Source organism: Vombatus ursinus, unplaced genomic scaffold, assembly GCF_900497805.2.
Source record: "Vombatus ursinus unplaced genomic scaffold, bare-nosed wombat genome assembly UNPS02009205.1, whole genome shotgun sequence".
NCBI classification, from domain to species: domain Eukaryota; kingdom Metazoa; phylum Chordata; class Mammalia; order Diprotodontia; family Vombatidae; genus Vombatus; species Vombatus ursinus.
Window position 1 is genome coordinate 55,780,415 of NW_020948983.1, and position 26,911 is coordinate 55,807,325.

The following is a 26,911-nucleotide window of genomic DNA, read 5'->3' on the forward strand; positions in this document are numbered from 1 at the left end:
AAACCTGGGAAGACTTATATGAACTGATGCAGAACAAAATGAATAGAACCAGAGGAAGAATTTATACAATAACAACACTGTAAAGACAAATAGCTTTGAAAGACCTAAGAACCCCTATCAATGCGATAACCAGCCATTATTAACAGATGAAATAATGACCCACATCCAGAGAAGGGATTCAAAATGTAGAATGAGACATACATTTTAGGACACCAGCCAAGGAGGACATTTGTTTTACCTGACTGAAAATTTGTTTCCAGTGGTTGGGAGGGAGATAAAATAGATGTTTGTAATTAAATTTGAAATTAAAATAATTTAAAAATTAGTACCCTCTGACTAGGGAGCAGGGAGACTCTCAAGAGGTGGAGAACCTGGGAAAGAAAAGATGAGCAGGAGAGATGGGACTATCCTTACTTCTTTGGCACAGGGGCCCCCTGTAGCCTGGGGCACACTCGCAAGTCCCATCTTCTGGGGAACAGGAGCCGCCATTTTCACAACTACAGGAGATGGAACAGTTGGGGCCCCAGTGACCTGGGGGACATGTGCTGTCACAGCGGACACCTAGGGGTGAGGAGGAAACAGATGATCTTGTCACAATGCAGTCGTTAGTACAGGAAGATTTATAGGGAGGTGAGGGCAAGGGAAAAATCATAAGGTTTTAGAGCTACTCATGTCCCCTCTCCTCAACTTATGGTTGAGGAAACTGAAGCTCAGGGTCAGGCAGAGAGCCAAGACCTGAACCAGCGCAAGCATTTCTTCTTTCCATCATTCCTTGGTCTTAACAGGGGTGAGGAAAGTTGAGGTGGGTCCAGGTTGGAGGGAGTTTGAATTAGAAGGAAGCTGGAATGGAATCAGAGGCCAGGAGGAGGGTGTGCTCAAACCTGTGAGCATCTACTATTCCATTTCATCCTACAAGTCTAGGGATTAAACAGCATCTTGTGGGTAGGGGCAGCCTGGGGAAATGTGGTCCTTTTTGTCATGCTACTTGGCTGACTCAGAAGTTTCTGAGCTATCAAGATAACAGTAACACAGCCCCACACTCAGGGGTGATGTGAGGCTCATTTAAGATAATGGGTGTAAAGCACTTTGTAAATCTTAAGGTGCTATATCAATGCCAGTTATTATAATTACAGGGTAGTGAGGTGGTGCCGTGGAGAGAGTGCTTGTCCTGGAACCAGGAGGATCCGAGTTCAAATGTGACCTCAGACACTTACTAGCTATGTGACCTTGGGCTAGTCATTTAACCCTGTTTGCCTCAGTTACCTCATCTATAAAATGAACTGGAGAAGGAAAAGGTGTTTGCATTCTAGCATGCCAAGAAAACCCCAAATGGGGTCATGAAGGGTCAGACGTGATAGAAACAACTCAACAACAACGTATAATTATTTTTATTATTTTAATTATTATTTGCCTAAAATCACCAGGTTTTCAGCCTGGTGATGACTTTAATCCCTGAGCTTTCTATTATCTTCCTACTGAGCTCAAACAATGTTTATAGAGCAATGCAAGGGTACCCTGGGAGATGTTTAACAACCAAGATCTGGGAGGGAGGGGGGAAATATATGCACACACTTTTAAGTTTAACTTATTTAAACTATTTAAGTTTAATCTGCATTGTTAACACTTTTAAATGTTTTTGTTGTTCAGTCACGTATGACTCTTTGTGACCTCATTTGGGATTTTCTTGGCAAAGATACTGGAGTGGTTTGCCATTTCCTTCTTCAGCTCATTTTACAGATGAGGAAACAGGGTTAAGTTCACACAGCTAGTAAGTATCTGAATCCAGATTTGAATTCAGGTCTTCCTGACTTCAGGCCTGGCACTCTATCTACTAGGTCATCCAGCTGCCCTTTTAAAAAGTCTAGATAATAAAACTATAAATCAAGCCCTGATTTGTAGCAATACCAATTTCTGAGGTGAAGACATTCACACTGAAAATTTAACAATCAGTGTGTGTTAGAGCTAGCTCCAGTACACCCCTAGCCACATTACATTCAGAACCCAGTTGTTTGGGCATCTGTCCTGTCTGCTCTGAGATCACCAAGAGGTCCAGCATTGTACCTGGAGAATATCCCTTCCAAATCGGGAGATGGAAGGCTACGGTTTTATTCTCCACAGGTTTGTGAGCACAGTGATCCCGCAAAAGCTCTTTCTTTTCCCACAAACAAAAGCCCCTCACTTTATTTACTCCAAATACCATTCATCTTTTCAAGAAGAAGTAAGGCATAGTGGTAAGAAAGCTAGTCTTAGGGGGCAGCTAGGTGGCGTGGTGGATAGAGTACCGGCTCTGGATTCAGGAGGACCTGAGTTCAAATCCGGCCTCAGACACATAAGACTTACTAGCTGTGTGACCCTGGGCAAGTCACGTAACCCCAATGCCTAGCCAAAAAAACCAAAAACAAACAAACAAAAAAAAAACTGGTCTTAGAATCAGGAAGACCTGGGTTCAAATTCTGCCTCCAACACTACTTGCTGTGTGATTTAGGGCAAATCACTTAACCTCTCAGTGTCCCAGGCAATTCCCTAAGGACTCTACATTGCAAAGAAAGCTCCTATCTGCATGAGTAAAGGAAATTTCTCACCCAAAACTCCCTATACTAATGGAATCACAACTCTGGCCAAAATAGGGGGAGAGGGGAGACAGGGCAAGGACCACCTTTTCATGAAGTTTCCTCTGACCATTATAGACCACATTCCCCTCTTTCTTCTTTAAACTCCTTTTGGATTTACAGGCATACCTCAGAGATAGTGTGGGTTCAGTTCTGAACCACTGCCAAAAAAGTGAATATCACAATAAAACAAGTCTCATGAAGTTTTTGGTTTCCCAGTCATGTTTACACTATACTGTAGTCTGTTAAGTGTGCAATAGTATTATGTCTAAAAAAGCAATGCACATACCTTAATTAAAAATACTTCGTTGCTAAAAAACGCTAACTATCATCCGAGCCTTCAGCAAATCATAATCTTTTTGCAGATGGACACTCTTGCCCCCATGTTGATGGCTGCTGACTGATTAGGGTGGTGGGTGCTGAAGGCTGGGGTGGCTGTGGCAATTTCTTGAAATAAGACAACAACGAAGGCTGCCACATTGATTGCCTCTTCCTTTTACTTGAAAACTTAAAGGCCATTGTAGGGTTATTAATTGGCCTAATTTCAATATTGTTGTGTCTCAAGGAATAAGGAGGCCCAAGAAGAAGGAGAGAAATGGGGAATAGCCGGTTGGTGCAGCAGTCAGAACACACACAACATTTATCGGTTAATGGTGCCCCAAAACAGTTACAATAGTAACATTAAAGATTACCGATCACAGATCATCCTAAGAGATATGATAGTAATGAAAAAGTTGGAAATATTGCGAGAATTACCAAAAAGTGACACAGAAACACAATGTGAGCAAATGCTATTGGAAAAATGGCACCAATAGACTTTCTTGACACAATTTGTAAAAACTGTAATACCTGCGAAGTACAATAAAACTAGGTATGCTGTATAATCAATATCATGTACTTTGGTACTTGGGGGTCTTTTTTTGTTTGTTTGTTTTTACTTCCACACAGTTTTATCTCTGAAGTTAGACTGTAAGTACACTAAGGGCAGGGACTGTAGCTTGGCTTTCTTTTTATCCTGCATTGTGCCTAGGCCAGGGCCTAGTGGACAGAAGGAATTTAATAAGGATTTTTAAAAATTGGCTCACTGATTAATTATTCCTTGAGGATGCTTCCTTGCATGTTCCTTCCCACGCTGGCCTAGGCGAAACCACCTGAGACTTTGGCTAGCTTGCTCTTTCTGGGGCTCGGTTTCTTGTAAAAAGAACTGGGGGACTGACTGGATGAATTCTGAATCTCTTCCCAGTTTAGAAGCCAACTTCCTTTGGTGCGAACTGGGGAGTTTGACTTTTGGGGGAGAGGAGGAAATGTCTGATTTCAGGAGCTCAGTTGACTTTGGACTTAGCTCCTTTTTCTGACCTCTGCCCTTCTTGGAATCTCTCGTGGCCTGGCAGCCATGGTAATGAATGGCAGGACATCAATAGGGTCTTTGATATGACTTCATAATTCACATCTGGGCAAATTAGCTTTGGAGCAGTGGGGGCCTTGCTGAAAGGTTGCCTGTCAAAGAAAGAATTTTTAAGTATCGAACGTCGTTAAAATCTTATCAGCTTGCTTGAAATTAAGTCAATGAAAAATTAAAGTCACTTTCCAGTCAGCCCCAGAGATACATCTGGGAGGGAGGCCTATTGCTTGCTATGTCTAATTTCGTAAAAAGGACTGACTTGTGGGACAGAAGGCCAGGGCTGGAGCGGCTATGGAGTTCCCACCCCCAAGCTGCCCTGAAACTTCCAAGTTGCAGCAAATGTGAGACTTCAGAGTAATTGTAGCCCTGAATTATTCATCTGAGAAGCAAGAATCAGGGCTGTCAGCCAAGATGGCTAGGGGGTCACGGGGCAGGCTGCAATGGCTTCATGGGAACTTGGATACCATGTTTTGTCCTGGTCTCCTTATGCCCGTCCCAATTTGTCCAAATATACATGAAGGAGAGGGAAGGGACCTGGGTTTGAATTTCATTTCATCGCTCACTAGCTGAAAGACCTTGGGCTCAGTCACTCCCCCTCTCCTGACTTCAATTTCCAATTGCTGACACTTAATAATAATAATAATAATGGTAATTAACATTTATATAGTGTTTACTATGTGCCAGGCACTGTGCTAAATGCTTTACAATTATTATCTCATTTGATCCTCATAACAACCCCATGAGGTGGGTGCTATTATTATCCCCATTTTGCAAATGAGGAAACTGAGGCAAACAAGGGTTAAGTGACATGCCCAGGGTTACCCAGTTGGTAAATGTCTGGGGCCACATTTGAATTCAGGTTTTCCTGATTCCCGGCCCAGTGCTCTGTGCACTATGGCTCCACCTAGCGGCCCACTTATCTGAGGCCGACTATGGACAGAGTATGGGACTAGGTATCTGGAAGACCTGAGTTCAAATTCTCTCAAACTCTATTTGCTCTGTGACTTTTGGGCAAATCTCTTAACCTCTGAGCCTCAGTTTTCCTCATCTGTAAAATGAAGACAGTAATGTGGTGATTAGAAGGCTCAAATGAACCGATTGTTCTCTAGATATGAGCTAGTATTGTAAAGCCCGTTAAGATTTACAAAATGCTCTGCAGACACACCATCTTGTGGGCGATTATGATATCACATTTAAGGTTTACAAAGCCCTTTGAAGACATCCTTATTTGATCTTTCCAACCACCCTGTGATGTTGGTATTATAGATATTATTATCTTGATTTTACAGCCCAGAGTCACATGTCAGTTGGCATTAGAACCCACATCTTTCCTGATTCCAAATCCAGCTTTTTCCAGTACCCCAGAGCCCTTGTTAAGTATTGATATTCTGTGATCCAGAGAGCAGAAGGGATGAAAGGTCTGAGTAATGCATTACAGTTTCTCATTCTCTTAAAGGGGGTCCAACCACTGTGGCAGGTAAGTTGGGAATGAGGTCCTGTTGGGAAATGGTAACCTCCCCATTTATCCTCTTTTCTCTGCTAAGCAGAGACATGAAAGAGTGAGTAGCACGGGCCAAAGGGAAGAGACCCTTCAGGAGGGGAGCAATCAGCACACGTAGGTAATCAGCAGACAGCATTTAGAGGAGGGAGATGGTAAAGGTTACTGGGTTGGAAAGGGGCTGTGTGTGCAATGCGGGGCATCTGTTCTCACTGATCCCACCGTCTATAGCGGAGCAGGGAATAAAAATCCCAAATCTGACAAACTTGTAGGACTGTCCTGTCCCCGTCCCTCACACCACATAATAGCTCTTGTCTCTTGTTTAAGGAGTGAGGGTGGGAGGACGGAAGCACTACTGGGTTGGTTAGTAAACAGTAAAAGGATAGCCAATCTGAGGTCATTTAGAATTTCAGAATCTTAGAGGGAAGGGACCTTGGAATACAGTGGAAAAAACACTGGATTTGAAGACAGAGGGCCTGACTTGTATTCAAATCCTGCTTACTGTCATTGTGACCTTGGGCATGTCTGGTGGAGGGGGTGGAGTTGAGTAGGGAGCTTCTCTGGGCCTCAGTTTTTTCATCTGTAAAATGAGGCAGGTGGGCATTTTAAGGCCCTTCCCAGTTTTAAACCTATAGTCCTATCTAATCGAGAGGCGCCTAATGCCAGGTCTAAGCCTATATATTCTCATTTTTATCACGACTGTGCTCTTCCTTCCTCTTCAGACTCACTCCTTCCATCCCCCAAATCACAATGGTAAATAATACCACTTTCCTCATCGTCCTGGGAGGTTGGTTGTACCAGTATTATTATTTATCCTCTTTTACAGAGGAGGAAATCGACACTTAGAAAGATGAAGTCTCTTGTGCGTGGTCAAACAGTGACCTCACGGCCATGCTCATGGGACTCAGCAGCCAAACTCCACACTTGCCGCATGGCCTGGGTAAGGGGCTGCCCCAGAATAGACTCAGGAAGGCCCTGCTGACACCCAGAACAACATTTGTGGACTCAGAATGGTAAGGAGGCAAGGAAAAAGCCCCGCCTTTCTCACAAAGTTGGACCAGCCTTTGAGTCAGGGTCCAGAGGGGGTGAGGGACTTGCTTTATGTCACACAGCATGTGATTTAAACCCAGCAAGGTGCTTCACCCTAGAGGATATCCAAATCCTGGAAAGGTCGAGGTTATTATAGGCAGACAAACTAAGTAACTCAGTAAAACCTCAACCAGCAAGCTCCATTCCCTGGTGGAGGGGGCAAGGGGATTTACCAGTCCAGCCCGCCAGGCAGCAGCAGTGGCCTGTGACAGGGTTGCAGCCATCCGCATGACTGCAGTCACAATACTCACTACAATTCAGCCCGTACGTTCCATCCTGAGAAAGACCAGGGAGAAATAAGACCAAATGAATACTAATATCCATTCAACATACATTTGCCTCATACCAGCCTGACTATGGCCTGTGTAAAATTTCCCCTTGAATCTGGCCTGTGTAAAATCTGAATACCGCCTATAATTGGCATTATAATCATACGCTTTTTTCTTTCGAAGAAATCCCATTGTAGGGGTGTTTCCTATACTCTGGGATGGCCAATATACACACCAAACTGTGTTAGGTACTAGGGGAGATACAAATGTAAATAAGAAGTGGTCCCTGCCCTCCAGAAGCTCACTCTCCTCAGAGACCCAGCCCCCCAATCACGATACTTCTACTCCCAACCCACTCTACCCTGGGCCACTTACCGGGCAGGGCTGCTCACAGGTATCCCCTAGCCAGCCAGGTGAACAGGAACAGGTACCATCAACAGGACTACAGGCTGCCCCATTGGAGCAGGTGCATGTCTCGTTGCAGTTCAGGCCCCAAGTGCCCGTAGAACATGGGAGGGAGCAGTCGATCCCCTGCCACCCTGAAGGGAAGGAAACTGAGTCATCAAACCTTGGCAAGGCTGAGGGCACATCTCCTGTGACCCAGCCCCACGCTCCCATTATATAATTACCAATCCATTCTCATGTGATCACCTTTGCCTAAAAATTCACTTGGCCTAGGAGCCAACCTTCGACAATGAATCTCTGAACTTAAGTCTTTCCGGTTTAATCGAGCATGACAGAGTTCACACTCCATTGTCATAGATATGATAGAGGCTGGAGAGCAAAACCCTCCTGCTTTGAATGGATGCTTTCTGCTCTGGAGCTCACATCACAAAGCCTTCCAAACCTTTCCTTGCAGAGCCCAAGCAACATGGCAGAAGGGAGAGAGTGCAGGGTGTGGAGGTGGGTTCAAATCTGTCCTTGGAGACTAACAGGCAAGTCACTTTCACCTGCTTCAGTTTCCTCAGCTGCAAAATGGGGGTATTTAATATCACCTACCCCAGAGGGGAATTGTGAAGATCCAGAGAGATGTACTACCAACCTTACAATGCTTGTATCAGTGGGAGCTACTCTCAAGAATACTAGCATCATATGATTGCCTTGCATGCTAGTATTTGGCATACATTTTCAGACTATTGTTTGGAAAATGCTGTCGCAGCACTGCGAACTTTTTAATGCATTTTTATTTCTATGATTTTTAGATTTTCAGGTCATCCTTGTGAGGTAGGCAGGAAACAATTATTATTTCTGTTTGACAGTTAGGGAAACAGAGGCCCAGAGAGATTTGCTTAAGGTCATGTGGTATATCAGGGGCAGACCTGGTCCTAGGATGCTGGTCCTGGGCCATACATGCCTTGATTTAGAGCTGGAAGGGATCTTAGAGGTACCTCTCATTTGACAGAGAAGTAAACTGAGGCTTAGAAGTGAAATGACTTTGGAGATGAGAGTACTAACTGACATAGAAGACACATTTGCAGGCCTTAGGCAGGATTTGAAAATGATTCCCTCTGAGCATTACTGTCTGTTCCTTGGAGGCTTTGAAATGCACTTGGGACACTTAATGACATCACAAAATATAAAGCTACGTGCCATGGGAAGTAATCATTTGTATATTAAAAAGATCCCATGAAAAGAGGTCTCTTATATTCTGCTCCAGGTTATCTTCTAAGCAGCTGTTTCTATTCCCCACCTTCTAGTCCTGGCTCAGGCCTTTGGGCCTAGAGAGTGGGGTGAGAGTATTTCATTGGTAGGGACAATTGCTTGTTTGTAATTAGGAAGGCTCCTTGGCATGGCACAGATGGGCAGGAGGGTAAGGGTGACATGGAATCACTCATAGGTTTCATAGGATTTAGTCTTGGGACAAATGGACCTTAGATAATAAAACAAGTGATTTACAGCATAAAGAAGGGACCTAACTTGTTCAAGGTTACACAGATAGTAAGTGGAAGAGCTGGGATAACAATAAGAAGAAGAAGAACTAACATTTATATAGTGCCTACTATGTGCCAGGCATTGTGCTAAGTGCCTTACAAGTATTATCTTATTTGATCCTCAAAGTGACCCTGGGAGGATAGGTGCTATTTTTATCTCACTTTACAGATGAGGAAACTGAGGCAAACAGAGGTTAAGTGACTTGCCCAAGGTCACAAAGCTAATGAGTGTCTAAGGCTGGATTTGAATTCAGGTCTTCCTGACTCCAAGCCTGGTGCTCCATCCACTGTGCTGGGATATGAACCCAGGTCTTTTGTTCCCAAACCCTGGGGCTCCCGCCACTATATCATGCTTCATGACTACTAGCAAGTTGGATGAAGGCAGCCTAAGGCCAGCCCAGAAGAGCTTGTGAGGCAGATGAGGGCATATTACCTTCCTTACAGGTACAGGTGCCATCTATGGGGGAACAGGTGCCCTCATTCTTGCAGTTGCAGACAGATGAGCAGTTGGGACCATATGTCCCAGATGCACAGGGCATAGCACAGACTTCACCCTGCAGAATGAGAACCAAAGGTGGGGGTCAGGTCCCCGCATCTTACAATACACCCTTGCTGGGCATGGTCAGGGTACAGCCAGGGAACCAGGATGCCAGGTCAACAGCTCTGCAACTCTTCAGGGACACCTACGACGAGGGCTTAGGGAAAATGATGCCCTGTTGGCCTTCCTGAATAGGACAAGGAACAAGAGGGGCCTCTGGCCCTGTGACCTTGACCTGGGCACAGGCCTGGCCAGCTGTGGGAGAGAAGGACCTTCTACTCTGCATGTGAATTTCAGAAAGCAAATATTATTAGTCGATGAGGCAAGACCTTTCTTGAGGCTACGACATCCAGAACAAGGGAGGCAACATTTCCACAGTGCTCTGCCGGCGTCGTGCTGTGTTCCTGGTATTGTGTTCGTTTGGGGGCATCCTCCCTCTCCTCTGCCCCTTTCTTCCCACTGCCAGGCGGCCTGTTGCAGCCTGGTCCCCAGCCAGTCTGTCGCCTCCCTCGTTACCCAGGAAATCCTTATTTTCCCAGGGTTATAAATAACCCATAAAAGCCTATCCAGGGCGCCCAGGGCCTCCGCTCTGATGCAGATCCCCTTTACCGTTTCTAGTTTTCTCTTTAAAGGTTTGCTTTACTGGCATTTATCTCCAAACCTCATCAGAGTTTCCCAGCTCTGGCTACTAGGGCTGGCTCACCCTGGAGTTCTGAGGGAGCCACGGAGGGTGAGCAGCTTCAGAAGACTGCCTCAAATATGAATCCACCCACCAACAAGCACCCTGAAGGGTGACCTGCCTCACTGCTCTCTCATAGCAAGTAATCAATAACCCCTCCCGTTGGCTATGTATGTTATGCACTCTCACATCTTCTTGTCTCACTCGCTCCTCATGACAGCCCTCTGAGGTCAGCTTGTTATTTTACATATGAGGAACTGAGGCACAGAGAGGTTAAGCCACTTGCTTGAGGTCACGCAGCTGGTTTGCAGCAGGGCCAGGACAAGACCCTGGGTCGTCTGACTTTCGACCTCGTCCAGCAGCGTTCTGCTTCTCAACTTAGGGAACAAACAAAAAGATCTCGGTGCATTTGCCCGGGGTAGGTGTTGGGGCAAACGCATGCTTGTCTGTGTGAATATTCTTTGTGTAACTTGGTGTCTCTGATGTTTACTTGCCTGACCTAGAGTAAGTCACTTAACCCTCTAAATCCCAGAGATCACAGGATTGTAGCTTTAAAGCTGGAAGGGACCTTAGAGGCAAATGGGTCCAACCCCCTTATTTTACAGTTGAAGAAACAGAGGCATTGAAATGGATCACCTTTCAAGTCCCTTTGAGCTCAAGATTGATTAATTACAAACATCCCCACCATTTTTGAGTGGCCTACAGTCAACATGAGCGGTCAGGACATGGATTATTCATAGAGAGGAACCTTGGGATTTTAAAAAGAGGACTAACCCAGCAGTCCGAAGAATCTGGGGTATAGTCCCAGCTCTGCCTCTCCGAAACTAGGTGATCATGGGTGTGCTGGGGTGGGGGTGGGTCCTTAGCTCAGCCCTCCTTCTCTGGGGTCTTGCAGTAGCTACGGGATGGGTAAGATGTGCTTCTTCTCTGTACTTTTCTTTCCTCAAGCCATTTTGAAAGGCCTGCATCCCAATGAAGGAGAAATCTCCCAAGGCCTTGCCTGTCCCCCTACTACACTGGGGCTCCCCAGTAGGGGGAAGGTGACTCTGTCCTTCATGTGAAAGGAGATGCACCTACTTCTTACAATGTCAATTCATGGGATAGTAGCTAGGTGGTGCAGTAGACAGAGTGCCAGGCCTGGAGTCATCTTCCTGAGTTCACATCTGCCCTCAGACATTCACTAGCTGTATGACCCTAGGCAAGTCACTTAACCCTGTTTGCCTCAGTTTCCTCATCTGGAAAATGAGCTGGAGAAGGAAATGGCAAACCACTCCAGTAGCTTTGCCAAGAAAACCCCAAATGGGATGACCAAGAGTCAGACGTGACTGAAAACACCTGAACCGTCACCACCACAATAACGATAATTAAGCTTTGAAAGCAATTTACATCCATGGTCTTCCTCGATTTAATAAAATCATAGCTCTAGTTCCAGCCCCCTCATCTTACAGATGAGGAAACTGAGGTCCAGGGAAGTTAAATGATTTGCTGAATACCACACAGGTAATGTTATTTGACCCTTACAACAGGCCTATAAGTAGGTGCTGTTTTTATTCCATTTTGTAGATGAGGAAACTGAGGTAGATGTTATTATCAAACCCATTTTACAAATGAGGCTCAAAGAGGTTTTAAACCAAACCTGTAACTCCATTGGTGTATGGAACTGTAGACGAAGAATTTCCTTTACCCATGAAAATAGGGACTTAACCTGAGATTTAGAGTCTTAGAGATTTGTCTGGGGTAATAAGTTATGTGACTTATCCAAGGTCATACAAGAGTCAAGATCTGACCCCAGGTCTTCCTGAATCCAAGTCCCTTACATGCTGCCCATGAACTTGGTGAGATGATCTTGGATCAGAGGTAAAACTGTAAAGCTATTTTTTAATGTCACCCTTTGCCCAAGACATCTTTCAGTGCCCTTCCACTGCCCTCCTAGTGAGGTCTACCTTCCCCAAAGGGCACCGCATACCCCAGAACTGTTTCCCTCTTCCCCAAACCAAAGCCTGCTGATTCTGTGTCTTCTCAAAATTCTGTTCTCTGCCAGTGCCAGCAGGCTAGAGTATTTGCACACCAAATACTGCCAAACACATTAGCTGACTTGGTATTTCAGAAAAAGAGCATTGTATTGTTGGTAGAAAAATGATCAGATCCCCTGGTTCAACCCCTTCCTTTTACAGATGAACAAACTGAGTCCCAGAGAAGGGGAAATGACTAGCCTAAGGTGACCCAGGTATTTCATGGAAGAGCTGAAATTTGATTCCAAGTCTTCTAAGTCCAGATCCAGGGCTCCTTCCAGGATAGAAAGGGGAGTTGGGGGAATGAGGGAGGGGCCCTGAGGTGTTATTCATCCCAGGTAACATCAGTATTTTAGTGGAAGACTTCTGGAGAAGGCTCAAAGGAAAGAGTAACTGTGGGAACTTCTGGTACTGAAGTAGGATGTTGCAGTAAATATTTGGGGGAGTTCTGAGGGTGGAGAGACGTGAGAACGTTCTTCTTCAAGGCATCCCTAGATCCTACTGCTTACCTTTAAATAAAGATGGCCCTGGCTACATGATTGAGACCTCGAGGGCAGCGTGGTAAATCTGGTCCAACCCCTTCCTTTTACAAATGAGAAAATCAAGGCCTAGAGGCCACAAATGACTTACCCAAGGTCACCCAGCTTCTGAGGGGCAGAGCAGGGACCAGACCCCAAGTTCTCCTCCCTCCCAGCTAAGTCCTCCTCCTCTTACCCCACAGTGCTTCTCCACAAAACCCAAAATTTAACCAAAGTTTGGAATAACACCCATTTGTTCCTGCTGCCTGGCTGCTCTCAGCATCCCCGCCCTTGGGGAAATGGCCCATTCTTTGCAGCACATCTATTCAGATACTTTCAATTCCACTTTGGCCCTAGGATGGCCTCCCAGTTCAGGCCTGAAAAAAAATTTTTTTTTGTGGGCAAGTAGAGGAGATAGCAGAAGGCCACACTTATCCCTTCCTTCTGCCCCAAAACCCACTTTCTTAGTGCTGCAGCTGGCAGGCGAGGGCTCTCTGAACAATGCCTGCCAAGCATGCTCTGCTTCATAATTCTGTCAATGGGGAATCGCTATGAACTCCTACCTCTAGCTCCAAAGGCGCATTAATTATAGATCTGGGCATCAGCTATTAACATCTTGAACCTGATTTGAAAGAGCCTAGAAGGGCTGAGGTCCTGCTAAGGAGAGGCAAATCTCCTCTCCATCCTGCCTGCCTGCCCATAGAAAGTGGCAGCTCGGTGTTTTGACCCCATTGGGTAATGAATCCTGTGCTCTATTAAATTTGCTTCAAATGTTGTTTATTGAATCTTCTCCCTTGCAATATGCTGCTTTAGAGCACTCCCCTATTTAGAAAAATTAATCAACAGCTGCGCATCTTATGTTGATTATTCGTTTTCCTTATGATATGCCGGAGGTTAATGAGTGTGTTCGGGTGCAGAAGAGTGACAGGGAGTGGGTCTATTTTTTTTTCTATTTTTTTTTTTTTTGAGAGAGACTAAAGCAAGGGGGTGTTTCATTCCCTGGGCTTCCAGAAGCAGGAAGAAGGATGTTAATGCCCCTTGTCAGAGGATCATCTACCCAATCCCCTCACTTTACAGATGAGGAAATTGAGACGCAGGGCAGGGTAGTAACTTGCCCAAGGCTGCATAGGTAAGTAGGCAGTCTTCCTGCTTTAGCCTTGTTTGGCATAACGGTCCCTAGAGTACGATCCCTTGGGGCTGCGGCCCTGGGTGCTATGATTTGGGATGTGGAGTGGTCCCAAAATGACACTGGTGGTAGATTTGCATGGCCTGGGTTTGAATCAGATCTATCACCTACTACCATGATGACCTCGGACAAGTGTCTGGACTTCTCTCTACCTCAGTTTCCTCATCTCATAAGTTATGGAGGTTGGATTAGAAGGTCTCTCAGGTATCTTCCAGTCCTTTGATCCCATCTGTGACCCTAAGATGAGGTACCTGGAGCTGCGCATCGATTCTGGGAGGCCTCAAATAGAGTAAGGGGAAGGATGTAAAGCTGCCAGATGGTGCTTAATGAGTTTTCCACTTCCAATTTAGCTGTGTGACCTTGGGTAAGTCCCTTCACTAGTCTGAACCTTAGTTTGCTTACCTGTAGAATGAAGAGTATTGGATTAGTTGATCTGAAGGCCCCTTATAGCTTTACATTTCTGTGCATTAATGACTTCGATAGTAAAACTTGAGTTTATGTACATACTGTTAGCCTACAGCTTACCTGGATGGATAGGGGAGCTCTGGCAACCACACCTCTCCGTCTTTTAACTCTCCCTTCCAGCTATGCACTGCCCTATGGTAAGATTCTCCCCACTCCTATTTCTTCCCCCTTGGACCAATACACTCTTAGCTTCAATGGATTCCTTCCTTCATGGTTGATCCTTGTACTGTTACCTCATCCACCAACGAAGCCCTCGGCCATTCATTATCACCTGATTTCTTGGGATGCTCAGGAGACAGGGGTGGGATGCCCACTGTGATGGGTCTAGGGCACTTCTAGGCATATTCCTTTTCAGCATCCTCTACCTCAAATGGTTTTGGTCAAAATGAAGGGATCTGAAATGGCTGGGAGTATATAGGGACTGGATAGAGCAGAAACTCTCTGAAGGCAGGAAACTGTTTTTCAGTCACCTAGCCCTTATTAAGCACCTTCTGTGTTAAAGTTCCTGTGCTAAACATTTTATCTTAGTGTCCTCTGAAGGTGCTGAGTAAATGCTGGTGGATTTATTTCTAAGCCATGAGTAAGAATCAAACAAGTTAATCCTGCCTGTTGCCTGTAGGTGGGATGGGGGGAGAGAGGAAGGAGCTTGGGGTTAAGATCTCAAATGGGGATGACCAAAAGAATAATTTACCAAAACAGTCCTTAATAAGGAATTAGGGGCAATTTTGTTCCTCTCTCCTCCTTCTGCTAAGGGGAAAATGGCACTTGCTGGGCATATGTTTCAGGCAGAAAAGTGGAACTCTATTTCTGCCTGAGTCTTGTTATCTCCTTAGCTTTCACCATTCTCTCTTCTGGGTCCTCCTACTCTCCTGAACCCACGCCTCAATTTTGCTGATTTGTGAAATAGAGTTAATAATACCACCTCTATCTGCCTCAAATGACTGTTATAAATATCAAATGAGATCATGGATCATAAATAGAATTGATTGGAATGGAACTCAAAGGCTATTTGGACCATTTCTCTTATTTTACAGATAAGAAAAATGAGGGTGTGAGAAATTAAATGACCAGCTCAAGGTCACACAGGTAGGAAGTGTCATTTGACCCTCACAGCAACCCCATGAGATAGGTGCTATTGTGATGCCCATTTTACAGAAGGGGAAACTGAGGGCCAGAGAGGGGAAGTTACTTGCCCACAGTCACATAGGAAGTAGCAGAGCCGGAATTTGAACTCAGATCTTCTGCTCCAAATTCAGCATTCTTATCCTACTACACAGTGGATAGAGTGCTGGGCTTGCAGTCAGGAAGACCTAAGTTCAAATCCAGCTTCAGACACTTCCTAGATATGTGACCCTAGGCAAGTCAATTAACTTCTCTCTGCCTCAGTTTCCTCAACTGTAAATAGCAACAACTACATCTCAGAGTTATTGTGAGGATCGAGGTATTTGTAAAGCACTTAGCACAGTGCCTGGCATATAGAAGCAGCTAAAATGCTTATTCTCTTCTTTCCTCACTGTGGATAATGTATGTGCAGAAAGCTCTTTGGGAACTCTGTAATGCTAAACAAATACATGCTCTTATTATTGACCAATACATCTGTGAGACCAGACAGCCTCCTTGCTCATATCTTCAAAGCCTTCAGATGCTTAAAGGATTACTTGGTCCTTATTCCTGCCTCCAGACACTGCTTCATTCCAGACAAATATTTGGGGCCCTGTGTTTTCTTGAAATCTTATTTTTCTGTCTTGAAAATGCTAGAGTAGATGACTTTGCAGTATCCTTCAGAAACTGGTCCTACTCATCCCTACAGCCATCCCTGCCTTCTTCATCCCTAAGGGACTAGGGGATAAGGTCCCCAAATGATTTGCAAATCTCAGTTAAGCTTTTCTAGGGGAAGGGAATTACATGAGGCCTACTCAGTGAGTAGTGGAGGGGGGGGTGGAAAATAAATATCTGACCATTGGGCTTTGGCAGCTCCCCCAATATAACCAAATCTCCCTGGACCTAATTAGAGTGTTATGATGAAGCAGGACTGAGCTGCCAGCAGATGCAGTGTCTGGGGGAGAAACTCTGAATAAAGCATGAGCGTTGGAGGGCCAGTAAGGAAGGAGAGGAATGGAATCCCCTTATCCTGTCTGCTCTGTCCCTGGTGCTGGTCAGTCAGCTAATGAGGATGTAAGGAGAGTGAGACATTTCCATCCTGGAATATGATGGAAGGTCAGAACTGAGAGGCCTTAGCCACAGTGGATAGACTGCTTGACCTGGAGTTAGGAAAACCTGAGTTCAAATACAGCCTCAGACACTTACTAGCTGTATGACCCTGGGCAAATCACTTTCCTCTGCCTTCTTCAGTTTCTCATCTGTAAAATGAGCTGGAGAAAGAAATGGCAAAGCACTCCAGTATTTTTGCCAAGAAAACCCCAAATGGGGTCACAACGAGTCTGACGTGACTGAAACAACTAAGCAACAACATTATTTTTCATAGTCACTAAACCTCCATCCCATCCAACAGACATTTATTAAGTGCCTACTAAGTGCAAATCACAATACCGAGTGGTGAGATAAAACATCACAACAAAAAAACTGTCCTTGTACTCAGGGAGCTTACATTCTTGTGGGGGACTTGAGGGCAATACTTTTGGGGCTACTCAAGCTGTCCATTCTCATCCTTCACTATCCAAAAGAAATAACCAATCAAGGAGCTTCTGTTACTTAGCCCCTGAGAGTGCCTATGACTGAGCTGGTTCACCCTGGGTCCCAGTTGCCCTCATCTGTAAAATGAAGGGATTGGACTAGATAATTTCTAAGGTCCCTCCCAGATCTCAATCCCATGATATCAAATGGATATCATCACATGTGGCAGGTCACAGCAGTAATGATGAGGCTGACTAAGTTAGGAATGGGGGCTAGCATGGTACTAATATCATTCTCTGGCTTCCTCTGTGGTATTTTCCTGACCTAGTCCATGCTAACTGGCCTCCCAAACAATGGATGAGTGTGTTGATGTCTGTTTCATGACTCCTTCCCAGCCCTCTGTCTTTGTTTACCCTGGTAAACTCTGGCTTGATCCCATGGCATTCTACTTACCCTTTTGGATTCAGTTTTGGACCACATTCTTCCCCCATGGTACCTCTTCCCCTGTGGATAAGTGCCCTCACTCTAGGTCTGTCATTTGCCCCTGATCATCTTAACCCCTTTATCCTAATAAAGGCAGGGAGAGGTCTAGCAGCACAGAAATCCCCATCTATCTAAGAAATCACAGGAGCAATCTCTTTTGAAATGGAGAAGACTGTTCCATCTCTTCTGTCAACCAATGTTTCCTTCCCTAACTTGGTATCAGACCTCCCTCTGTATCTTCACCCCACCCCTACACCCCGGCTAAACCCCATCCTCCAAAGGACTGAAGTTGATCTTGGCACAAAGAATGATATAGCGTCTTTCCCAGAGCCTTCTTAACTGCCTTTCCTATGAGCACAGAATGTTGTTTCCCGGCACAAACTGGGACTGAATTTATGAGATTGCTCTTCCAAGATTGAGGGTACTCATATGGCCCCAATCAGTTATCTTTTGGTTTCATTATCCCCCCTTCCCCTTTTAAAGTACCAATAAAGTTCACTTTGAATAGCACCCCTGGAGCTGCTGGGAAGGCTGTGCCCTGTGTCCATGCATGCATTATTAATGGAATAAGTGTGCCTGCAGAAAGGGCTGTGTTGGGTGCATACATATATGAGAGATGACCATACTGTGCATGGAAGGTGCAGAGAGGACATGATGCCAGTATGCCCAACGTGACAGGTAAACACTTGCTGTGTCTGCATTGACTCACTTGTCCCATGAATCTTAGCCATGCAGTCCTGAGGTCAGAGTCAATCCTTAATAATAATATTCTAGAGTTTCTCTAGCACTTTCAGGCTTACAAAACACTTTCCTCAAAACTCCTTTGTGAGGTAAAAAGCCAAATCCTGTTATTTGCATTAGATGGGATTAGGAGACTGAAACTCCTCAGATATGAAAAGTGACTCATCCATCCTCCCACTGCTAGTCAGGTTCAGAGTCAGGATTTGAACCCAGGTCTTCTGTCTTTCAATGCAATGCTGTTTCCATCATGCTACACTTGCCTCTTTGTATAAAAGAGAATACAAGATGGTCTCTGAGGTCTCTGCCAGGGCTAAAACTCTTCTACTCTATGATATATGTTCTATATGTGCTCAGGGTACGGTGTGTGGAGTACTCTGTAAATACTGCTATGCACATGATGGATGTTGCATGTATAGTGTGTTTGCATGCTCTGCAAAGGAAGGAGTATGTCCTGTGTGGGGTGCCCCTTTATAGCTTCCCTGGGGGAACAAGGCTTATTATGATTGATTCCTCTATGCTTAGGCTGATGTCCAGCACCATGAGTCTGTGCAGTCTGTGTCCAACTATGGCAGTGACAGAACTGACCTGGTGTAAACCTTTTTTAGTAGGGTGGGGAGTTTGTGGTGATGATGATAATGTGGGATAATAATAGTGTGTGTGTGTGTGTGTGTGTGTGTGTGTGTGTGTGTGTGTGAGAGAGAGAGAGAGAAAGGGAGGGGGGAAGGAAGGAGAGAGAAGAAAAGGAGAGAGGAGAAAAAGGAAAAAGAAAGAGGGAGAGAAATTGAGAGAGAGGGAGAGAAGGAAAAAAGGGAATGAGAAAGGAAAGAGGGGGAGGGAGAAAGAGAAAGGGAGGGAAAGACGGAAAGAGAGAAAGTGAGGGAGAGTGAAAGGGAGAAAGAAGACAGGGAATACGGGAGATGAAAATTGAGAGAGAGGGAAAAGAAGGGAATGAGAGAGGGAGAGAGAGAGTCAGAGAGAGAGAGAGTAAAAGGGAGGGGGGGGAGAAGAACAAATGTTCGTTGGGGTCCATTTAACTTAGTTCTGACCTTTGGCCCTCAATCACACCCCAATACTGTGTAGCTCCCAAAAGCCAAAGTTAGTTTTGGGAAGAGAAACAGCAAACATTAAACACTGAGATAAATACAATTACTTATTGATCACAGAATCATTAAAAAACAATTACAAACCAAAGGTAAATAAGGCCGAGGATATAAAGCCAATAGGATCTCCATCAGAAAAATTGCAGGCAGCTTAGGGATCAATAGACTGGCAGCCTGCCACAGGCCTCAGCATTTTTTTTTTTAAAGTTGGTTTCCTTAGGGTCCCAAAGGATTCTCTACTTTACTCCTGCATAGATCCTAGAGCTGGCCATGTCACCCTACTTCCTAAGGTTTCTGGATGTTCTAGGTATTTAAGGCTTCAGAAGCCTCAGAGAACAAGTTCAATAGCAACCATGCTGTGGTTTCATGCCAGAGCATGATGTTCAGGGGGATGGACAGGGCCTGAGGCCTGTGGGTGGCTCCCCTCCCTGGGCCCTGATCAAATGAGCTTACAGAATGCAGTATGAGATTCACAAGGCAACTAGAATGCCCATAACCTCCAAATCCAGGGCCGACAGGCAAGGAGGGAGTGCATCACTCACCCTCACTACTCTGGGATCCTGATACCTTTCCCCAGGGCAGGACATCAGACTAAGTGATTCAACTTGTGCCCACTCTCATGTAGCTTGGCACCTTGTCCCCAGATTCGTGTACTTGGGAAAGATCCATGGCAGGTGGCTCAGTGTTTAAAGACCAGTGGAAATTAGGTTGAGGTCTTGGATTTGATGGGGAGGGAGACAATCTAACTTCTGCACTGTTTCCCCATCATAGATTTCAGGGTTTAACCCTGGTCAAGCATTTTGCAAACATGTGAGCCACTGCCTACTCAGGGCTGATAGGAGAGTGTGGATGGTTCACTGCACATCCATCCCCACTCCTGGAAACACCACTCAGGATAAAAGGATCTAAAGCTACAAAAAATCTTAGAGATATAATCACTAGTCTTTTATGTAGGTATTTATATAGCCTTTAGACTACAGAAAGCTAGACCTTCAAGGCTTGCAAAGTGCTTTATTTACATATATCAACTTACTTGATTCTTGTTCCCTTATTCTATTTTATAGATGAGGAGACATGTTCAGAGCTCACACCCTACCCATGACAGGCTGGGACCATCCCACCCAAGGTTCATTCACTGTTGACAATCCCCACCCCTACATTCTCTCGGGGCGTATATGCTAGTGGGAGAGTCCTACCCTAATTTCTCTAACGCTGTTCTCATGGAATTGACTTGTATCTCTTATGCCCATTAACAGGGAGATGAAACTTTGAACTTTTTTTTTTAATAGTTTTTCTTCTCTGCCCCTAACCTGAGTAATTTATTCATGACCTTTCTCTGAAACATCTTTAGTTTTCTAGACATAATCATGTCCTCTGGCAGGAATCCTTTCCCCTGCGGGTGTTACTAATTACTCCCTGCAGATGGGCTTATTGGTGCTAAAGATAACACTAAAGGAAGGAGGTAGGGAATGAGGCTTCATTACTTGGGAGGGGGGGAGGGGAGAAAGGGGGCAGGGAGGTGGCTTGGTGCCTAGGAAGAAAAAGTGAATTCCTTGGGGAAAGGCAGATTTTTCCTCTGGTGCTCGATGGTTATAAAATGGGGATGAAAATACCTGTACCCTCCTCTTTCTTTCTCTGTCTCTCTCATTAAATGAGATAACCGTGTAAAGTGCTTTGTGAACCATAAATGTCAGCTATTATTATCCTTTACAATTCGGCTCCAGTCTATCCTTCCAGGCTTATTATAACCTATTCCTCTACATTCCCTCTATGTTTCAGCCAAGCTGGTTTACTGGCTGCCCCTCTATATGCCATTCCATCTACCTTCTCTATACCTTTGCACACACTGTACCCCCATGCCCAGAATGCACTTCCTTCTTACCTCTGTCTCTTGCATTTTCTACTTTGCATTCCTTAAGGCTCAGCTTAAGGCTCAGCTCAGGAGCCTCCTTCTGCAAAAGGTCTACAACTTCCACCCCCTGCCCCACCCCCAACAACTAAAGCTGTGAGCATCCATCCCCTCAATTACTTAATTTTTTTTTCCTTAACCAGACATTATTTTAGTGGTATAAGGAACTCCTTCTATCGGTGCATATTGAAACTTACTCTGCAACCTTTTGAGGGTGGTCTAAGGCAGTCATCTCCAAAGTGGGTCTAGAATCCCTGGGAGGCTGTGATCTGTCTCCAAGGAGGCCATAGCCTGACCCCTAAGGATTGTGTGTTCAACTTATCAGAGGGTGGAAAGATAGATTGAAATCCATCCTCCCTTTGCTAGCCAATCCTAGAGTTTTTCTCTAACATAGCCCCACTCATCCTTATCCCCAAGAGTTCCCCTATTATTCTGCTGCCTTCCCTCTATTACTCAAATTCTTGATCTTCTCCTTCTTGCATGTGGAATCTGACCCTTGGGGATGTTAGAACCCAAGTGCTATCTGGGTACCAAATGCAGCAACTGAGTAGGTGTTATTGGAAAAATCCCCATTATTCTTCTAAGATACCCACTCCTTTCTCTCAGATCACTGGAGGGTTGAGGTAGGCACCCTTGGGCTCTGGCTCACAGCAATGACTGGAGAGTAAGAGCCCCACCCTTCCCACTTTTCATTTTGGGTGAGTCACAAAGGACACGGATGGGTCATTTGCAGTATAATATGAAGATTGTATTATACTACCTTTATGCCCCCAAATCACCCCTCCTCCAAACTTCCCTGTTTTGTGCAAGGCATCACTTGATCCATGTGTGCAACCTCGGTGTCAGCTTGGCCCCGTGCTATTGCTCCACATATACAATTAGTTTCTTCCTCCACATTTGTTCCCATGTCTCTATTAACACAGCCACCATCCTCCTTCATCTTTTCATTTGGACTTTTAGAGGAGCCAACTAACTGAACTCCTAACCCCAAGCCCCTCTTCACTTCAGTCCATCCCTGTGCTGCAGTCAAAGCGATTTTCTTAAAGTTCAGGTCTGACCATGTACTTTGCCTAGTCTGTGAGCCTCTATAGCTTCTTATTACTGCTAGAATTAAACATTATTTCACCGTTAGCAGAAGAACATGTATGCAAGCAAGCTTGTGTGTACATATGTATGTGTGTATATATGTATGTTTGTGCTTAGGTGTGCATGTGTACTTGAATGCACGTCTGTAAAGAGCTTAAAATACCAAACAGAAGAGTTTGTACTTTACCCAAGAAGCAATGTAGGGTCAGTGAAGTTTTCTGAGCAGCAAAGTGGCATAGTCAGATCAGTATTTTAGGAAAATCAATTTGGCACAGGTACTCTAGTACATTGTTGACTTGGAGCTGTGATTTGGTCCAGCCATTCTAGAGAGCAATTTGGAACTATGCTCAAAAAGTTATTAAACTATACATACTCTTTGACCCAGCAATACCACTCCTAGGTCTGTACCCCAAAGAGATAAAAGAACGAGGAGAAGAACCCATATGTACAAAAAAATTTAATGCAGCTCTTTTTGTGATTGCAAAGACTTGGAAACTGACAGGGTGCCCATCAACCGGGGAATGAAAGTTGTGGTAATTGAATGTGATGGAATGCCACTGTGCTGTAAGAATTAATGAAGGGTTTATGACCAAATAAAAGATAGAGAGGATCATAAGAAGTAAAATGGAAATTTTGATTACACAAAATTAAAAAGGTTTTGCACAAACAAAACTAATGTCACCAAAATTAGAAGGAAAACAGAAAATTGGGGGGAGGGGATTATGGCAAGTTTCTCTGATAAAGGCCTCATTTCTCAAATACATAGGTAACTGAGTCAAATTTATAAACATATGAGTTGCTCCCCAATTGATAAATGATCAAAGGATATGAATAGTTTTCAGAAGAAGAAATCAAAGTTATCAACAGTCACATAAAAATGCTCTAAATCACTATTGATTAAAGAAATGCAAATTACTTTGAGATACCACCTCACACCTATCAGATTAGGTAATATGATAGAAAAGGAAAATGATAAAAGCTGGAGGGGAAGTAGAAAAATTGGGATTGTTGGTGGAGTTGTGAACTGATCTAACCATTCTGGAGAGCAATTTGGAACTATGCCCGAAGGGCTATAAAACTACACACACCCTTTGATCCAGCAATACCACTACTAGGTATGTATCTCAAATAGATTTTAAAAAGGGGAAGAGGACCTATCTGTACAAATATATTTGTAGCAGCTCTTTCTGTGGTAGTTAAGAATTGGAAATTGAGAAGATATCCATCAGCTGAGGAATGGCTGAACAAGTTGTGGTATATGATTGTAATGAAATATTATCATTCTATAAAAAAAATGATGAGTAGGATGATTTCAGAAAAACCTGGAAAGACTTACATGAACTGATACAGAGTGAAGTGAGCAGAACCAGGAGAACACTGTACACAGTAATAGCAATATTGTATGATGATCAACTGTGAATGACATAGCTATTTTCAGCAATATAATGATCCAAGATAGTCCCAGAGGACTCATGACAAAAAATGCTATCCATCTCCAGAGAAAGAACTGATGGTATCTGAATAGAGACTGAAGCATACTATTTTTCACTTTCTTTCCTTCTTTCATTTTTTTTTGGTTCGAGTTTTCTTCTGCAAAATGACTAATATGGAAATATATTTTCATGATTGCACATGTATAACCTATTTCAGATTACTTACTGTCTTGGAGGGGAAAAAGGAGGGAGGGAAGGATAGAATTTGGAACTCAAAACTTTAAAAAAAGGAATATTAAAATTATTTTTACATGTAATCGGGAAAATATTATTTAAAAAAAGAAAAGGAAAAAGGACCTATCTGTACAAAAATAGTTATATAGTAGCTCTTTTGTGGTGGCAAAGAATTGGAAATTGAGGGGATACCCATCAGCTGAGGAATGGCTAAACAAGTTATGGTATATGTTTGTGATGGAATACTGTTGTGCTATAAGAAATGATGAGCAGGATGGTTTAAAAAAACCCTGGGATGACTTATATGAACCGATGCAAAATGAAGTGAGCAGAAACAGGAGAATATTGTACACAGTAAAAGCAATATTGTAATAATGATCAACTGTGAAATACTTAGCTACTCTGATCAAGACAATAATTCAAGACAATTCCAAAGGAACCATGATGAAAAATGCTATCCACTTCCAGAGAGGGAGAACTGATAAACTCTGAGGGCAGACTGAAGCACACTTTTTAATCTTTATTTTTCTTGTTTTTTTTTGGAGGGGTGTATGTTTTATTAGCAACATGGCTAATATGGTAATATATTTTGTATGACTTCATATGTATAATTGATATAGTGCTTTTCTTCTCAAGGGGTGTGGGTGGGGAGGGAAAGAGAGAACTTAAAACTTAAATTTTAAAAAAATTAATGTAAAGTTTTTTTTTAACATGAAATTGGGAAATATTTAACAAAGTAAGAAATGACCCCATGATTCTGGAAGAGATGAAACATGCCTACCATTCCTGAATGAGAGGTGATGGACTGAGAGTGAAGATTGAGATGTATTATTTTGGGACATGGCCAATGAAGGAATTTTGTTTGCTTGACTATACGAGTTTGTAACAGGGATTTGTTTTTCTTGCATTCTCAATTGATTATGGGGGAGGGAGGGGAAGGAGGACAATGGGAAGGAGAGAATTCAGGTCTGAAAATAAAATAAAATTTAATTTAAAAAATCAATTTGGCAACCATGTGGAAGATGAGTTGTGGGCAGGGTTTGGAGTTGAGAGGATAGACTATGAGCCAGGTACTGGACTTCAAGAGAAAGGAGAGAGAATGATCTTGACCCTGGTAGATAACTGGCACCAGTATCTGGATCTTACATTTAGGGTTTATAAAACACTTTACATATATTTTCATTTGATACACCATGACAATGTAAACCTCAAAGGAGGAAAAGATACTGAGTTGAGAGGCAGCATGGCAATAGTGGATAGGGCACTGGACTTGTAGTCAAGATCTGAGTTCAAATCCTGACTCAGAGACTAACTAGCTTTGTGACTCTGGGTAGATCACTTAACCTCTTTCTGCCCCAGTTTCTTCATCTTTAAAATTAAGGGGTTAGACTCAGTAGCTCATAAAGTCCTTTGCAGTTCTAAATGTATGATGACTGCAACAAGAGAATCTGGAAGTGGCAGGGGGAAGGGAGGTGGGGTGGGAGATGAGAAAAAGTGTATCCGATACTGGAGAGGGTACCTAGGGAGGATGTGTGTTCCAAAGGGATCTGGGTTTCTGTGAATATAGAAGTATGGAGCTCTCCCCCTCCCAAGTCCCTATCTGGCTCTGTCCTTCTTTTTCCTTGTGCCCTCCAGAACCACAGTTCTATCATTACCAAATTTTCTTCATCTTAGAACGTTTCCTTTCATAATCCTTTTGTACTCTTGTATTCACAGAAAAGGTGGCAGGGGAGGACTAGCTCCAGTTCCCGGTAATTAAAGGCACTAATAAGAACATCTGAGAGTAGAGGTCAGGGAAGGAGATGACCATTTTTTAAAAAAAGTACAATCAGTAGTTACCTCCAATAAAGTCCCACAAACCGCAAGGACCCAGTGAGGGAGACCAGATTCACCCTCTAATGAAATGAAACCAAATTTTAGTTCTTCACTTTGTTGGTTAAATGTAGTTTTTTGTTTGTTTGAAGTCCCAGGGTGGTTTCCCCTTGAGCCAATAGTAGGTGTTGGCTGAGAAACTTCAAATAGGGGTGTTGGGGGGGGGTTGGATGGGGAATGTGGTATTTGGGAAAGACCAGTAGACTCTTCCACCAGACTTTTCCATGATCTAGTTTTGTGACCATGGACAAATCATTTCCCCCATCTGTTGCCTAGTTTGTAAAATCAGTGTTTCTCAAACTAACTTGATTGTGGAACACTTGGGGTCTCAAAGTATACTAAATGCTGATCTTTAGGTATAAGATACCTAAGATTAAGGGGCATCAGAGAAATTTTGGATCACAGTAAGGGAATTAAATATATTTTTATGGTGAATAATTGTTGCCTGTCCTAAGTATTTTTAATATATAATTTATATATAATACATATTATATATGTAACTATAGTATATGTATGCATATGTATATATGTATGTATATAGGGTCAGACATGCACTTCACTAGTAAAGTAAATTCACTCTACCAGTGCAGATTGGCACGTGGTATGTCATAGATGGTCTTGGAGAGTGGCCAGGAATACTGAGAGATTAAGTGATTTGCCCAAGTGACATGGTCAACATGTGCCAGAGGTGGCACTTGAACACAGGTCCCCCCTGACACTTGAGTCTAGCTCTTTTTCTTATCATATCAATACTATTGATATTTTAGAGGGATATTGATATTGATATCATATCAATACTATTGATATTGATATCATATCAATACTATTGATATTTTAGAGGGAAAAAATGCCATGATCTCTTGCTTTTCCTCATGGAAAATGTAGAGTTTTATAGAATAAAGTTTGGGATATGCTGGGCTACTTGATCTTTAAGGTCTCTTCCAAATCTAACATTCTATGGTGCTTTTACTAAGAAAAATAAAATTGGGAAGGCAAGTGGATACATATATGTATGTATGTATATATTCATATGGCTAATCAATAATTGATTATCACCTCTATTCTGGCTAGAACTCAGTTGTCAAACTGAGGCAAATAAGTCACTGTATCAATCCATATCAATAAATCAATCAATATTTATTAAGCACCAACTTACTATGTACTAGACACTGTGCTAAGGACTGGGCACTGTAATCAAAATGAGAGGAAAAAAGCAAGAAAGG

General features: G+C 43.6%; 1 protein-coding gene across 1 annotated transcript in view; it reads right to left on the minus strand.

The window, feature by feature from the left end:
- Window positions 1–26,911, minus strand: part of MEGF11 (multiple EGF like domains 11) — a 297,384-nt gene that overhangs the window by 27,704 nt on the left and 242,769 nt on the right. Inside the window, exons 10-13 of the mRNA XM_027851943.1 lie at window positions 9,232–9,352; window positions 7,243–7,406; window positions 6,772–6,874; window positions 415–561 (exon numbers count right to left, since the gene is read on the minus strand). Of these exons, the coding sequence (XP_027707744.1) occupies window positions 415–561; window positions 6,772–6,874; window positions 7,243–7,406; window positions 9,232–9,352 (535 nt within the window). The remainder of the gene's footprint in view (window positions 1–414; window positions 562–6,771; window positions 6,875–7,242; window positions 7,407–9,231; window positions 9,353–26,911) is intronic.